At 50.7% G+C, this 15920-nt stretch overlaps 1 protein-coding gene across 1 annotated transcript; it reads left to right on the plus strand.

Annotated features, from left to right (window-relative positions):
* The first annotated feature begins 333 nt into the window (after positions 1-333).
* On the plus strand, positions 334-10635 carry LOC144148497 (solute carrier family 22 member 7-like). The gene is made up of 2 exons (XM_077680027.1): positions 334-1248; positions 10552-10635. The coding sequence occupies exons 1-2, from the start codon at positions 334-336 to the stop codon at positions 10633-10635; spliced, it is 999 nt and encodes a 332-aa protein (XP_077536153.1).
* Positions 10636-15920: the final 5285 nt, after the last annotated feature.

A 15920-nucleotide genomic window follows, 5' to 3' on the forward strand; every position in this document is an offset into this window, starting at 1 on the left:
ATTTTTGAGGGGACACTGCCAGCATGACTTAACCATTAGCCGCATATAAAAGACTTGCACGAGATAGACAACAGAACAAACAGCGTTATTACTGAGGGATGACAAAGAAATTAAAATAAGGCAGCTAAATGGAGCAGAAATAAAGAAATGATATAGTGGTGACTTAAATGCGCTCGATTTCCGCTGGATACGACAGAGCAAATGTGACAGCGTGGTTGTTCTTGAACGCCAGTGGATTATGATAATGGACGAAAGTGACAAGAAACCACGCGCTTAAGCACGACTGAAGCAAAAGCGCCACGAGGGCGGCAGAAGAAGAAGAACCGCGAAGCGATGACGCACGCCCGAACCGGCTCCCAAGCGGTGCCTCTACGTCTGAACCCGGCTGACGACCTCTGTGACAGCGGCGATGAGCGTGAGAGCGAGCGCATCCCGTTCGGCGATGGCCGCTACCAGGTGAGAGTGCTGCTGAGCACACTGGTAGCCGGAAGCATCACGTTAATGGCAACGGACGTGTTCAACCTCTCGATGCGCGTGATGGACCACTGGTGCGAGCGGCCGGCCGCCTTCACCGAACTGAGCGCGGAGAAGTGGAAGCAAATGGCCATTCCGCGCTACCCAAACGGTAGCTACAGCAAGTGCACTGTTCGCGGCTCTCAAGATGCAGGTGTCCCGGCCGTGGTCGCTCACTGCCAGGCCTGGCAGTTCAACCTCACCCAGTTCGGCCACAACGCGGTCAGCGAGTGGAGCCTCGTGTGCCATAGGGCCTACCTGAGGGACGTCTCTGAAGCCGTAAACCGCGCTGCGACGGTGATCGTGGTCCCATTGGTGGGTGTGGCAGCAGACCACATCGGCCGCAAGACTGTCACCATCGTTGCCTTGACCGCTTTACTCCTCGCCCTTATAGTCAGCACCGTCGCTCTAAATTTCACAACGTTCGCCGTGATGGCCTCCGTCGTTGCTGCCTCCTCGAGGTCTCTGAGCGCGCTCTTTGTGCTGCTCTACGAGGTCACGACCGCATCCCGCAGGTGTCTCTACTGCACATTGGCGCCGACGCTTCCAGCCGTTCTCGCGCCGCTCTTCAAGTACCTCGTGGACTCCCTCAAGGTCAGCTGGTCCCTATCGTATCAGCTACTCGCTGCGATCAGCTTTGTGCTTCTGGCCACTTTCTGGTTCATCGAGGAGTCATCTGACTGGCTTCTCGCCACACACAAGCCGGAGGAAGCCGAGCGCGTCGTACTCAAGCTGGCAAGCGTTAACTCGGTGTCTACAAGAGAGTGCCGTGCATTGTTCAGGAAAGGATTTCATAGACTGTCCTTGCAACTGTCAGCGGAGACACTGCACTTCAGGCCGCAGAGTAGAAGTAGTGCATTTCTGCTCGCCTTCTCTTGGTTTGTCGTCAGCTGGGGACACACGTATGATTCTCGCAAAAGTGCTGTCACCGCCAATGTTTATGTACTTTTCGGCGTCGCCGTCAGCGTGGTACCACTGTTCCTTGTCATCTGGCCCTTTCTCAAAGGTGGCAAAGGCGTGAAACGAGTCATGGCGATCTCTATGCTGGTGTCGAGTGCGTGCTCAGCCTTACTCTTCGTGCCGCTCAGCGATCACATCGCACCGCTGGAAGCCCTCCTTCTGGTGGCCATGCGTCTCTTCAACAGTCTGTGCCTAATCTTGATCTTTCTTCTGACCGTCAGTTTCTGCCCAACTACTTTGCGGTGCACGGCAGTGGCGACAGGCATGGCTATTGGGAATTTCACTGGGAAGGCGGGCCAATTATTCTTCGAGTACGTCATTGCTCCACGGAATGACATAGCGCTGGGAGTTGCGGCTGTGTTGATGGCACTAGCAGCGGTTGCTACGGAGCACCTGCCCTCGAAGCGTATCAGAAGCCTCGCCTCTGCGCGAATAACTTCCCACACAACGGCACTGAGTAGGCCGAGCGCAATACAGCCTGACCTTTGGTACCCCGAAAAAGCAGCCACGGCTACTTGTAAGGGTTCTCAGACGTCTGTGGGGCGACAGACGCACTGTACAAGCGTAGGGAGACCAGAACGCTTCCTCGGACGTCCCGCCCCTTGAAGAGGCCAATACTCGGCGGGTCCCTAGGAAGCACAATGTGATGGGCTTCCGAACTCATTGTAACAGAATGTTTCGGTTTTACTTGCACAACTGTATGGTATTATCTAAGAAGCATAGCATTAACTGGTCAGGCATGAGGACGAAGTTTTACGCAATAAGAATACAGTTAAGAATAAAGTATTTATGCTAGCCAAAATGCGTTAAATACGGTCTTTCGGTGAACTTTGTTGCTCGAAATGAAGCGCAGAACAGGTATGCATGTGAAACGGGTGTTCTTTTGCGATGAACGACAGTATTCGTAAGAACCACATCCAACGCCAGATATTTTCTGGTGTACTATGGGTGAAATATGCATACGCCCGTTTCCGGTGGCAGTATTTTACTCGTATACACCAGGACAGCACCAGAGTCCTTCAGTGGTTGAAGGACTCTGATGGTAGGTATGCCGTCATTCCTCACATTGTTCCGTGCCTGTGGCATAGTCATCCTTGATTACTATATTCGCATTCGATGACGTTTTTTTCCATAACGCCGAAGTCTTCTTGCCGAAACAAGGGGTTTGCGAAGGCTTTGTTACCCTGCTTCCTTTCCCTGTTTCAGCTATCGCATTTTCGTTAGCAGGGCGCGAGGGGTGGTGTATGAAGATTTTTAACACAAGAGCTGTTCAAGCTCTTGGTCGCGCCGCCTATACGCAGAGAACAATACCAAGGAAACGCCGAGTGAACGTATTCACGTGGGGGATTATCCAGAACACTGTAAATTAGAAACTTCAGCGTTTGCACGAGAGAGAGAGAGAGAGAGAGAGATAGATAGATAGATAGATAGATAGATAGATAGATAGATAGATAGATAGATAGATAGATAGATAGATAGATAGATAGATAGATAGATAGATAGATAGATAAATAGATAGATAGATAGATAGATAGATAGAGAAAGAGAGAGAGAGAGAGAGAGAGAGAGAGAGAGAGAGAGAGAAAGAGAGAGAGAGAGAACCTCTTGAAAAAAAAATTACACCTTCTTCCCGTAGGGGAACCCTGAGTAGTATGCGAAGGAGCCATGGTGTCGATTCAAGTGCCCATTAGTTTTCAGTTCGTCGTTTCCGTTAGGTTGAGGTACGTAGCTACCGTTATATTTACCATTTGCTTTCCATGGTAACTAACACACTTTTCACTTACCGGAACTACGAAATGGGAAGTTGCATTGACCCCATGGCGGCTTCACAGACTACTCAGGGTTCCCCTACGGGAAGATGGTGTAATTTATTGGAAGGGGGGGGGGGTGTTAGAATGGAGATGCATTAAAGAGAGAGAGAGACGTACGTGGTATGAGTTTTTCTTTATTTAGGCATTATCATCATCATGTTCAACGTAGGTGACATCTAGATGTGGTTGGCGCTCCGCTTTGATTATGACCGCCTTATGGTGTGTGAAATGTAAAGTCAAGGGCTGTTGTAGTGGATGAACCCTAAAACTGCTGAAAATGCGGTCGATGCACATTCCCCGGATGGTTGTGGGCTGCTTGTCATCACGGCCCGCCGAGACTCGCCGACGCACGCCGCCGCCGCCGCCGACGATGAAACGTCGAAGGCGCGTGAAGCGTGCTCGTCTCGTACTGGCCCAGGAAGACACTGGCAACACTGTCGCTCCAGGGGCCAATAAAGTGTAAGACACCACCGGCGTTCAGCAAGCCGAGCATGCGCAGTGGGGGTGTGGACGCCGCACGGCGGAGGGAGGGACATAGCTCCGACCATGAGATGCTTCGCATCTAAAAATGTTCCCACGTTCATCGGTAAAACACGAAAGTGAGATGTGCCTTCACAAGATCAGTTGAATGTTTATTCTGCATCGTTATATGAACTTTCATATGAAGGTCGCTGGAGGGGGAAGAGGGGGAATAGGGAGGGAGGTAGACGCCCACTAAATCACGCTCGCCAGGCCTGACTTGACCATTTCCTCCCTGAAAGCAGTCAAGCATTGGCAGACGCATTCTTCAACACGGGGCAGTGATCACTATCCCATTACTGTTACCGTCAATAAAAAAAAAATTACACCATCTTCCCGTGGGGAACCCTGATGAGGATGCGAAGCATCGTGGCGGTTCCGTGTGGTTCCATTGTGTTGCCGTTATGTTGAGTGATCTGGTTTTTACTAGCGCCAGAGGGAAATCCGCGTCCGGGTCCACACCGGTGGCAAAGGCACGCAAGTGCTGTTGTGTTACGGTGAGTAGGCGGTGGTTCTCGAGGCGCCGAAACTCGTCCATCATGTTCTTGACGATGCTGTCTCTGTTGTAGAATCGGTAGTCTCCGTCCGATTTGGTCAGGTAAAGGTTGTTGACATTGGTGCACCGGCTGAGAGCAATGTACACGCCCTCCTCTTCAAAGCTTTGTTGTTGTTTTCTCCTCGTTCTTCTTCTTCTTCGGCGGTTCCCCTACGGGAAGATGACGACGGTGGTTGAACGCGAACCTATCTCGTGATAGATTCTTTGGTTGGCCAATCCCTAGTTGGCTGGTTGAGCTGCAAGGCGCGTGGCGCTTCCCGCCACAGCTTTCCCACGGGAAATTCCGCATCCCCCTCTAAAGTTTTCAGTTCATCGTTTCCGTTGACGTTCAACTTCGCGTGCCTTCGTTGTATGAGTAGCTTCTTGACGTAGTTTGAATGAGTCAAGGACATAAGGCGCGTTTGTAGCACTTCTTCCTGTCCAGGATTTATAGCGGACTTGCAGGGCTGAAAAGTTCTGTGTAAAACCACACAAACTCTCTTTTTATTTGTTCCTCCTCGCGCATAGCAACACCCTGACATGTTATTTGTTCAATTTTGTTGGCCTTCACATAACGCATCTCATCTTCTAAAGCGCGCTTTGTGGGCGCCTCCCCTGCCAGCAACCTTTCTGCACGTGCTATAATTGTTGCCCCCCTGTAGCGTTCCTGATCGATCGCCTCAAGCCTGCTTTTGATGGTTGCGATATCGTCGCCGAACAATCCTGGCATCTGGCACTCTAGCTTCACCATACGACTGAGATTGCGACGGAGGGTATCCTCTTCCTCCTTTTCAGTTCTTTTAATGCAGACCGCTCTTTCAATGGCCTTCATTTTTATGTCCTGCTTAAAAAGCTCCCATTTTGCCCCCCACCCAATTTCAACTTCATCTCTGCACTTAACGAAAATCTCCTCCACTGTTTTATTGAAAGTGTTGTCCTTTAGTAACTTAGCATTTAATTTCCACAACTCCCAACTAAATTTCTTATTGTAAACATCAAATGATGTCAATTTTTGAAGCACTGGCAAAATTCCCGCGTCAGGATTTTCCACTTCGTACAACTCGCACAGATAGTTCACTTTTTCCCTGAAATATGCGCTCACAGTTTGCGCATTGACATCCGCATGGCGCACCGCCATTCGAGAACGCCAGATACTATACAATCCTAAAAGCATGATGATATCATGCGGTACATCGTCTTCATTGTTTACACTGAGGAACCTGATTCCATAGGGTGTCACCGGATACTCCTTCTTTAGGGTTCTCATGAGGACGTCCCAAAAGAAAATGGCATCCCAACAGTCTATAAACACATGTTCTGTAGTTTCAGGTTTTTGACAAAGAACGCACAAGTTGTTCCAAGCAACAAAAAGACCTCGCTCTTCCATCCATGTTTTCACAGGGAGTGTGTTGGTGTGCAATTTAAAAAAGAAGGTTCTCACAGAGGCTGGGATTACCATAGCTTGCACCCTGGACAACACATCCTGTCCTCGGCCTGCAGAGTACACTGCTCGGTACAGAGGTACAGGAAAGAGAATTTCATTCAGATCTTTTTTCAAACCCTTCCTGGAAACATTTGAGAGATAATCCAAAGAAAAGCGCACAGAAAGGAATCTAACTGCGTCAACTACTTCTTTCAGATAACCTCTAATTGTAGGCCGTTCCTCGTTGCATGAAGAAACGATGAACTGCGGTAAAGCATTGGCAAGTGCAACTTGGAAAAAACTTCGCAAGAAAGGGTCATTTGAGTCCCTGAAGAACATAAAACGGTTAACAATTTGTCTTACGTATATATGCGATAGCCCGAGCCCTCCCAGCTTCACTCTTCGAAAAAGAGAACTTCGGCTCGTGCATTCCCATGCTGAATTCCAAATAAAGACAGCAAAAATACGATGCAACTTATTCACATGAACACGGGAACAGTGAATAGCTTGCATAACGAACCACACTTTCGCCAGAAAAAACAAATTGCAGACAGTGGCCCTTGCAAAGACGGACAATGCACGGCCTCCCCACTTTGTGGCTTTGTCACGCAGTCTTTGGGTTTCGCCTTGCCAGTACTGATTGCTGTCCAAATAACTCTCCATCGGTACTCCCAGGTACCGCCCAGGCGTGGTGGTCCAGTTTACATGTTCAAATACAGTCGGTGTTGATTCCCAGGTTCCGTGCCAAAACCCGGCACATTTCTGCCAATTGACTGAGCTTTGGGTGACGTCACAAAATTCTTTGGTTATCATGACAGCTCTACTCACACTTTGTTCGTCTGTGCAGAATATGGCCACATCATCAGCATACGTTAGCAGCTTGACTTCGCTTGCATGCAACACAAAACCTCGTACATAACTATCATTGATAATCTTTAAACAAAAGGGTTCTAGAAAAATACAAAACAACAATGGGGAAGCAGGGCACCCTTGCCTCACAGATGACAACACTGGAATGTACTCGGTAACACTTTTGTTAATTATCAGCTGCGTGAAACAATCATGATACGCCATCTTAACGCCCTTTAAAATAACATCTCCAACGTTTATATTCTTCAAAACTGAAAAAACGATCCCATGACAGACGCGATCAAAGGCTTTCTCAAAATCTACTTGTAACATGGCTACTTTACGAAAAAACATGTCACAGCACTGCAAGACACTTTGCGCTACGTGAATGTTTGTTACAATACTGCGACCTTTAATGCCACATGTCTGATATGACCCGACAATCATACTGATCACACTCTGAAGTCTTTTGGCAATAATCTTCATTAATATTTTATAGTCTGTGTTGGCCAAAGTAATGGGTCGACATCCTGTTACAGACTGCCTTTTCAAGGGATCCTCAGATTTTGGAATAAGAATGGTGTGCGTGCGGGTGAAAGTTTTTGGCAGCGCACCATTTTTGAAAGCTTCCTCGAATACAAGAAACAAAAAAGGGGCAACCTTATTTTCCGCCAGCCAAAACATGGCAGGCGCTTTTTATTAAATCGCTGACTTGTAAAAATGTTTAAAAAAAGGAAATAAAGACAAAAAAAATTTATAGCGTAGTGGGAAGAGCACCGCGTACCTCCCGTTGCGGCCAGAGAGTCGTGGGATCGAAACCGGGCGCCGCTAACTATTTCTTTTTTTATAGTCTAGTATCGCGGAGCTGTGGGTGTAAGGAGGAGAGTTGCGCATGCGCAGTGAACATGTGGACGGCGCCGCAATCAACGACGCAGGACCAGGCGAGCCTAAGAAATGCTCCGCATTTAAAAAATTCGAACAGAGTACAACCATACGAGCCGTAAACTGGTCTCACTTCCGAGATGGCATAGGCGCTCAATTCGACACCATTGAAGAGTTAGCTCAGCTTATGCGAAGCAATCTGAGCTCTGCAACCGAAGAAACAGTTGGCGAAGAAGACAAGGGACTCGCCGATTCTCGGATGGTAGCACTGTGGAAGAAAGCTAATAAGCTCGCACATCAGTACAAGACCAACGGTAAAAGATATCAAACCCTCCGTCAGATCAGAGACACCTACAAGCTTATCAAGCAACAAGGGGAAGAACTCAGTTGAGCTCAATGGGTCTTTACCTGTGAGCCGCTCGGCAAAGCTAAAAAATGAAGCAGCTGTGGGCAATCGTCCGAAAAATGCTGAGCAAAGGCAGAGGTCCATCTCCGCTAGAAACTCTTACTCTACGCCAAGACAGCGACACGCTCGAAGAGGAAATCGTTAAATATTTTTTTCCTCACGCCAGCCTCACGCCACCCGCTCCCATCGAAACACGCACGCTCGAGTCTACAAACGCAGAATTAGACGCCCCCTTTACGCTGGGAGAACTTCATGCCGCCCTTAAGCATTTCAGAAGTAACTCAGCACCGGGACATGCCGGTATCACTTGGAAGATGTTGCGAAACTTAACCGAAGACACTGGGACAGCTCTACTGAAAATTATAAACGAGCAGTGGCCCATGGGAACAGTCCCGGAACACATGCGCCTTTCAATTATTAATCCGATACCTAAACCGGGAAAGGACCCGACAGAAGTCACCAATCTGCGCCCCATATCGCTGACACCAACCATATGCAAACTCGTGGAAAGAATGATACACACCACGATAACCCACTACATCGAATATTGCAAGCCAGGCTTACACCCGTCTGAGGCCGGGTTCAGATCCAACATGGGAACTCATAATAACCTCTGGCTGCTTCGGAGGGTCCTGAACCGAAACTCAAGAAAGGGACCACAAGACTACATCCCGGCAGTCGACATAAAGAAAGCGTTCGACAATGTCAAGTAGGAACACATTCTGTCTAATCTGGCCGGGATTTACCCCAGTCAGCGTGCTCTTGATTGGATTGCCAGATTCCTGGAGGCCCGACCAATTCGACTTCGGAGCACCAGCAGTGTCCAGCCTGTGACATATCTCGATCGTGGTGTCCCTCAGGGCTCGATTTTGGGTCCCCTGCTCTTCAATGTAGCCATGCTTACTGTGGCCCAAGAGCTTGAAACCAATACTGGTGCCCGCTACAGCATTTATGTGGACGACATCACAATTTGGACAGAGGGACGGGACTACACTGGGAATATTGAAGATTTGGCCCCCGAGCTCCAGGCTGCGCTAATTGCACTTGAGGATACTCTTCCAAAACTAGGACTTACATTAGCGCCGGAGAAAACCGAACTCCTCTGTGTAAATGGAAGGCGGAGTGCCCTCCTGGCAGGGGAGGCAATCACGTTAACACTGGGGCAACATGAAATCAAGACTAAGCATGGACATGTCAGAATTCTCGGCATTCCTATACACAGCTGCAACACGGGCCGCCATTGGATCATGGAACTCAAAAAGCAATGGCCTGCGGTCCTACACGCAATCAAACGCGTTTGCAACAAGTTCGGCGGAACACGACAGGCAGCCTGCACTATCCTTTTGAGATCTATTGCAATTGGTAAGATCACCTACAGGGGTACAGTCGTAACCCTGTCGAAAACTGCTGAAAAGACATTGCAAGTACTCCACCGACACATCCTTCGGACTATCACGGGGCTTCCCAAGTTCACCGATCTACGAAAGCTTCGGGGCATTGCACCCCTACCGCCAATCGAGGACATCCTCAGAAGCGCTCAGTCGTCATTGGACAACTGGCTACACCTCACAATACAGGGCCAAGACACCTTGCTTTGGGACACCCGATGAGTCTGTACAGAAGCCCGGGTTACCCCACGCGAAACAACCACCTTGAGTTTCCCTACCCTGCATCCCCCCAAGACTTGCACGCCCCCCGCAAATGACGCCACTTCAGCCAGAGAGAACCTCTTCCATAGGCACAATCAGCACAACGCCAATGCAGTATATACTGACGCCGCTCTTAATGGATTTCGTCTGGCCTTGGCCTGGTACAAACACTCGACCAGAGAAGCCAGACGTTACGTCTGCACACTGGACCACGCAACAACTGCACAAGCAGAACTTTTGGCTATCTGGACAGCTCTTAGGGACAACACCGGGCCTTCCGTCATATATACAGACTCATTTGAGGCACTACGTAGCATTGAGGACCCAAAAACTGACAAAGCCACTGCTCAAAGCATCCGCCAGATACTCCAGCACAAGCCGAGGAACGACATTGACGCCAGGGTCAGCTGGACGCCGGGACACGTCGGGGATCGCGGGGGTGGTAACGAGGTGGCACATGGTCTTGCCACCTCACAATCTGGAGTTATACCAGTACATCTCCAGCCTCTCCTGCTCGGATCTCCCGACCTCCGCGACCACCCCTTGCGGGGATAAATTGGTCGCAGTTAGCACTGCACTGGGATAATTGGAGATCCACAGGAGAGGCCTTTGCCTTGCAGTGTGCGTAGATAGGCTCGCGATCATGATGCTTGGCGGGTACTGGGGGCATTATAATCGCCAGTGCGAAAGTGTTCTTGTGATGTAACTCGGCGGCATCTACGTACGCCGTGGCGGCCGCATGGGCTAGCGTTCTGCTAAGGCTTTGTTTCGTTGCTCTCTGCGAAGCTGGTGAATATGAGGGAGCATATTTCTGGACATACTTTGAGGAAGGCGTGGGTATCAATAAGAATGGAGAGTTTTGAATGTGTAATAATAGGAGCATTGTGCTGTAGGCGTTGAATGAGGTGTTTGTCGGGGGTAGTTTCGGCTAGGCGGTTTAGTTGGCGCATGCGGTGCGCTTCTATCAACTCTTGAGCCGTGTTGTACGCCCTCGTTCCTTCCAGTCTGGCAGCGGAGGTGCCGGGTGGGAGTTGCTGAGCAGCTTTGTATATTGTGCGGATAAGGCTATTGCTTTTGGCCAGTTCTGAATCAGAGCGGAGGAGGTACGGGAGAGCATAGTGGATTCGGATTATTACGATTGCTTGAACGAGCCGGAGCCTATCTGCTTCCTTAAGCTTATGTTTTTTGGAAGCGATGCGGCGAAGAGGTACGATGGTTTGGGGAACATGTGAAGAAAGCCGCTTGATGTACGGTGTGTTTGAACCATTACGGTTTATGACTAGGCGACGATTTTGATTTGTGAGACGACTTGCCCAGGCTTTGAATCTATGTAGATTTGGATGTTGGGAGTTGTGCGGACTGAAGAGAAGTAGTTCTGATTTAGATGGGGAGAATCGGAGGCCGGCTATAGTGCTCCCTCAACCACGGCTGACGCTGCTGCTTGGAGAGGCTCCTCTACTTGTTCATAACTACCTCCGCTTATCCAAAGTGTGATGCCGTCTGCGTAGAGGCTAAAGTGTAGGTTGGGAATGCAATCTAGAGCCTTTGGAATATGGAGGAGGGCCATATTGAAAAGGAGAGAGGATAGCACGGCTCCTTGCGGAGTGCCTACGGGGGGTAGGTGAAGCTCGCCTGATTCTGAGGTGCCTAGTCAGAGGGTTGTGGTCCGTGACGAAGCGCATTTAATCACAATCTAGGCTGGCGCTTGGGCTTGCGCCACGTGAGGGGCTGCTGCTGGTGGTGGTGGTAAAAGCATTCATTTGAGCTTGAGGGGAGAGGTAAGGGGAAGTGGTCAGCCTCCCATGTCCAGGAGGCCGCGAGCCTACGCCGATTCCAGAGCTCGTTTCACCAGGTGTGCCTCTTCAGGCCAGCTAGCACAGTGTCCAGGACTCTTTGTAACGTTGCTGGTGCCGTGCATAGCCCAAACGGCATTACCTTGAACTCGTATAGGCCGTCCGGGGTTATGAACGCAGTCTTCTCTCGATCTCTCTCGTCGACTTCAATTTGCCAGTAGCCGGTCTTCAGGTCCATCGACGAGAAGTACCTCGCATGGCAAAGGTGGTCGAGGGCGTCGTCGATTCGTGGCAGGGGGTACACGTCCTTTTTGGTGATCTTGTTCAATCGCCGGTAGTCAACGCAGAACCTAAGTGTGCCGTCTTTTTTCTTCACGAGTACGACCGGCGCAGCCCACGGACTTTTCGATGGCTGTATAATGTCGTCGTTGAGCATGTCGTCGACTTGAGTCCGGATGGCTTCGCGCTCGTGGGAAGAGACGCGGTACGGTGACTGTCGGGTAGGTCGGGCTCCATCCTCGGTTATTATCCGGTGCTTCGCCAGAGGTGTTTGACGTAACTTTGAGTTCGACGAAAAACACTCGCTGTAGCGACGCAGCAAAGCCAATAACTTGTTCCTTTCTTCTTGCGGTAGCGCCGGATTCACGTCGAAGGGGTGCGGAAGCTTGAAGGTATCGTCGGGTGCGCGTTCAAAGTCGGCGACCGCTATCACGTCACTTGCTTGTTGCGTTTCTTCGACGAACGCAATTGCAGCGCCCTTGTTTAAATGCTGGTACTCCTCGGTGAAATTGGTGACCAAAACGTGGGATTTGCGCTGCTCAAACCGCGCAATGCCTCTTGCGACAGACACACCGCGGTCAAGAAGCAACCTTTGGTCACTCTCTACGATAGCGTCGACGTCGGGAGCAGCACCTTCACAGTAGACGGCGATCATCAAGCTTGCGCGGGGTGGCAGGGTGACGTGATCATCGGCGATCCTTACAGCTGCACGGATTTCGGGGTTCGATTCCGGCGTCATGGAGTGGTCGGAGGAAAAAGTTATCGACTTCGTCTGCAGATCGATAATTGCGCCGTTGTCCGTCAAAAAGTCCATTCCGAGAATTACGTCGCGGGAGCAGTTGGGCAAAACGACGAACACCGCAGGGTACGTCGTGCCGTCTATGGTGACGCGCGATGTGCACGTTCCACTTGGCGTCACGAGGTGGCCTCCTGCTGTGCGTATGTGCGGACCGTCCCATCTGGTCATAACCTTCTTCAGCTTAGCCGCAAATGGTCCGCTAAACACGGAGTAGTCGGCTCCCGTGTCTACGAGGGCGACTACATCAAAGCCGTCGATGGACACCTTGACGTCGGATGCCGCCTTCCTCGAGTTCCGGGTGCGTCGGGGCGTCGCATCTCGGCTTGTGCGTGTTGACGGTCGGGCACTGTGCGTCGTCGTTGTCATCGTCTTCTCAGCGGACGTCTCGGTCCGGTCGGGTGCGCGTCGCGGCGTATAGCTGTCGTCGTGTACGGGAGTCTCGTCAGGTCTGGGTCGGGTCGTCGGGATGAGGGCATGTTGTGAGTCACTGTCTTTCGCGAGTCGTTGCGTCGTTGGAGGGCTTTCATTTTTCCGCGATCGTGCAACTTTACCTCCAGAAGTTGCTGCTTTTAGTTTCCCCCGCGTGGGCTGGGGGACCTTCCACGTGAGAACTCAGCATTGCTACGGCGGTTCGGCGACTGGTATGGGTAGGGTGACGGCGAACGGTTGAAACGGGCTGGTCGACGGCTGGTGTTGGACAGGTACTCTTCGATCTCCGATGGGCGCTGGCCAGTTCGGGGGCGGGGTGCGTCGACGGAGAACCCTCGCAAACCGAGCCTCCTGTAGGGGCAGCGACGGTAGACGTGGTCGGCCTCTCCGCAGTGGTAGCACAGCGGACGATTGTCGGACGTTCGCCACACGTCGGTCTTCCTTGGGGCAGGGGGTTGCGCCGCAGGTGGTCGGGCCGGCGAGAGGGGCCGACGGTACGGAGCCTCGTGACGATAGGGTGCAGGTGGGTGAGGGCGATATACAGCAGCCGCGTAGGTCATGGCTTGCGGCTCGCGAGGTTCTACTGGCGTCGTTGAAGTTCCCAGCGCTTGCTGCACTTCTTCTCTAATGACGTCGGTAAGAGAAGCGACTTGTGGTTGCGGCGGCGTCGGGAGCAGTTTCCGCAGCTCCTCCCTCACTATTTCGCGGATAGTGTCGCGTAGTGAGTCGGAGTTGATAGCGCTGGCACCAAGCGTCTCCGAAACCAGCGCATTGATTGGGCGGTCGTACTGCCTCGTTCGGATTTCGAGCGTCTTCTCCATCGCGGCGGCCTCAGACGCGAATTCGGACACGGTCTTGGGGGGGTTGCGAACAAGGCACGCGAAGAGCTCTTGCTTCACACCTCGCATCAGAAACCGTAGTTTCTTTTCTTCCGTCATTCCTGGGTCCGCACTGCGGAAAAGTCGCTTCATTTCCTCGACGAAGATTACGACTCCTTCGTTCGGGTGTTGCGTTCGAGTTTCCAGTAAAATCGCAGCTCGTTCTTTTCTCACCACGGTCGTGAAGGTCTTAAGGAACTCGCTTTTGAATTGCGTCCAGTCGGTCAAGGCGCTCTCGTGGTTTTCAAACCAAGTTCGGGCTGCATCCTCCAAGTAAAAGAAAACATGCCGGAAGGTTTCTTCATCGTCCCACCTGTTGAAGATCCGCACGCGCTCCAGCTTCTCCATCCATTCCTCTGGATCTTCAGCGGGGGCTCCCCGGAACGATGGCGGTTCCCGGGGCTGCTGCAGCATGATTGGCGACGTTGTTTCTTGTACCATGGTGTTGGTTGCAGCGTTCCTTCTCTTGGGCCCTTCTGGCATCAAACCGAACTCGGGTGGTAAATCTTGCAGGCGGAGGCTGGCTCTTGTTGGACTGGCTTGGCGGCTTCTCGAGGTTGCAGTGGGCATGAAGGGTGCGTACCCAGCACCTCCACCAGATGTCACGAAGCCAAGGACGACGCAGTTGTCTTGCAGGAGAAACAAGTTTATTGGAGCGAACTTGTGCTCCCCTAACAACTCAAAAGAATACAGAGGCGGCGAAGCAGCGGTCAACAAAGTGACTTGCGTCAGCGAGCGTCGCAGAATCGAATGCCCCGGCGTCTGCTCTGCAGGCTTTTTATCTTTCGGCGCGCGTGGTTCTGGAACCGTCAATTCGCATCGAGAACATTGTAGATGCAAGAAGATTATTCCGGGATGTTCACGTTAGATCGGAATGCTCTCCCTATCAGAACAGATAACACATGCGGCACAGAAAGAAAGAATGGAACACGCGCTTCCCTTGGCACGGAGATAACACAGACCGGCGCAGCCGGGCGATAAAAGCAAAACACAAATAAACAAACCCAATGCATGGTTCGCGGCAATATGTTGTTTCTGATTAACTATCACTGAAGTTCTGTAGTTACTGAATGGTGCTATTACCAACCTTTTCGTTGGCCACCCGCTTTTGTTGGACAGTAGCGTTTCTCAATTTTTACTATTCCTTGTTAGGAAACATGCCAGTTTTGAAAAAAAAAAAACCGCCAATACAGTGCATTTCACGGTGTTGTGCAAGCAAGGACAAACATTGCGTTAAGACTATTCAACGAAAAAAAAAACTAGCATTCTTTGCCTTAGCGGCCTAATTTCTTGCTGCCCTTGCTGGCCACCATTTGTTCTGAAACCAGTCTCCGGGAACGTTCCCGACTTAAAGCTGTTCGTTGAGAGCTGATTTTATGACGTTGTACAAGCGCTAGTGTGCATTATGGCGAGATTCCTTATTTGACTTTCAACTTCACAAAAGGAAGTGTCCGGCGATTATTCGTTTAAAATACAGGTTTATGTAATTTGTGGGATACTGAAAGACCGGGTGGGGTTGAGTCCTGAGCGATAAACTCTGCTCTATGCACAGGCGGCGGGTATAGACGGTCATTAGAAGCCCACTTTGTACATAAAACCCCTGGTGGTGCATTAGCGGCGATGCCGATGTACAACTCAGAGAGAGCCAAGTAGAGTTGCGGAGCGCATAGATTAACGTTGTATAGTAAGCTGCATTATGCCGGGTAGACTGGTTTATTCGCCCCTCATTTAGCACAAAAAACGGCGCGGCAAAATGTTTTCTCAACACAACAGGGCCCCATGGGTTAGTTGTCGTCTATGAACATCAGAGGGCACTACATCAATGGCTGACAGTAAGAAGATGGACAGCCTGCGTTGCGTGCTAAATTTGATTGGATCTAACTAATTTTGATTGGATTGGATTTGATTGGATATCGGATATCGGAGGGCACTACATCAATGGCTGACAGTAAGAAGCTGGACAGCCTGCATTGCGTGTTAAACTTTATTGGATTGAACGAATGACAATGAACACAAAAATTGATGGTTGTAAATGGTACTGTCCAGGCATGTGATAAAGGAAAATATTGTCACGAGAAGACGAAGAAGGGCGCAGTAGGGTATACCGGTGTGAGCCCGACGATCAGCGGCGAAGAAGGTGTGTGTCGGGCGTGCAGCCTACACTCTGTTATGGCTGCCTCGTAAATATTGTAAAT

The sequence above is a fragment of the Haemaphysalis longicornis genome, unplaced genomic scaffold (assembly GCF_048455015.1).
Source record: "Haemaphysalis longicornis isolate Haplotype H1 unplaced genomic scaffold, Haemaphysalis longicornis Haplotype H1 scaffold_8, whole genome shotgun sequence".
Taxonomy (NCBI): domain Eukaryota; kingdom Metazoa; phylum Arthropoda; class Arachnida; order Ixodida; family Ixodidae; genus Haemaphysalis; species Haemaphysalis longicornis.

Bases quoted from the DNA above. Each gene is read 5' to 3' on its own strand.
- LOC144148497 (XM_077680027.1), top strand. From the start codon at position 334: ATGACGCACGCCCGAACCGGCTCCCAAGCGGTGCCTCTACGTCTGAAC. The intron at 1,249-10,551 runs GCAAGCGTTAAC...CGTTCCTTCCAG, and splicing joins AGCGCGTCGTACTCAAGCTG to TCTGGCAGCGGAGGTGCCGG.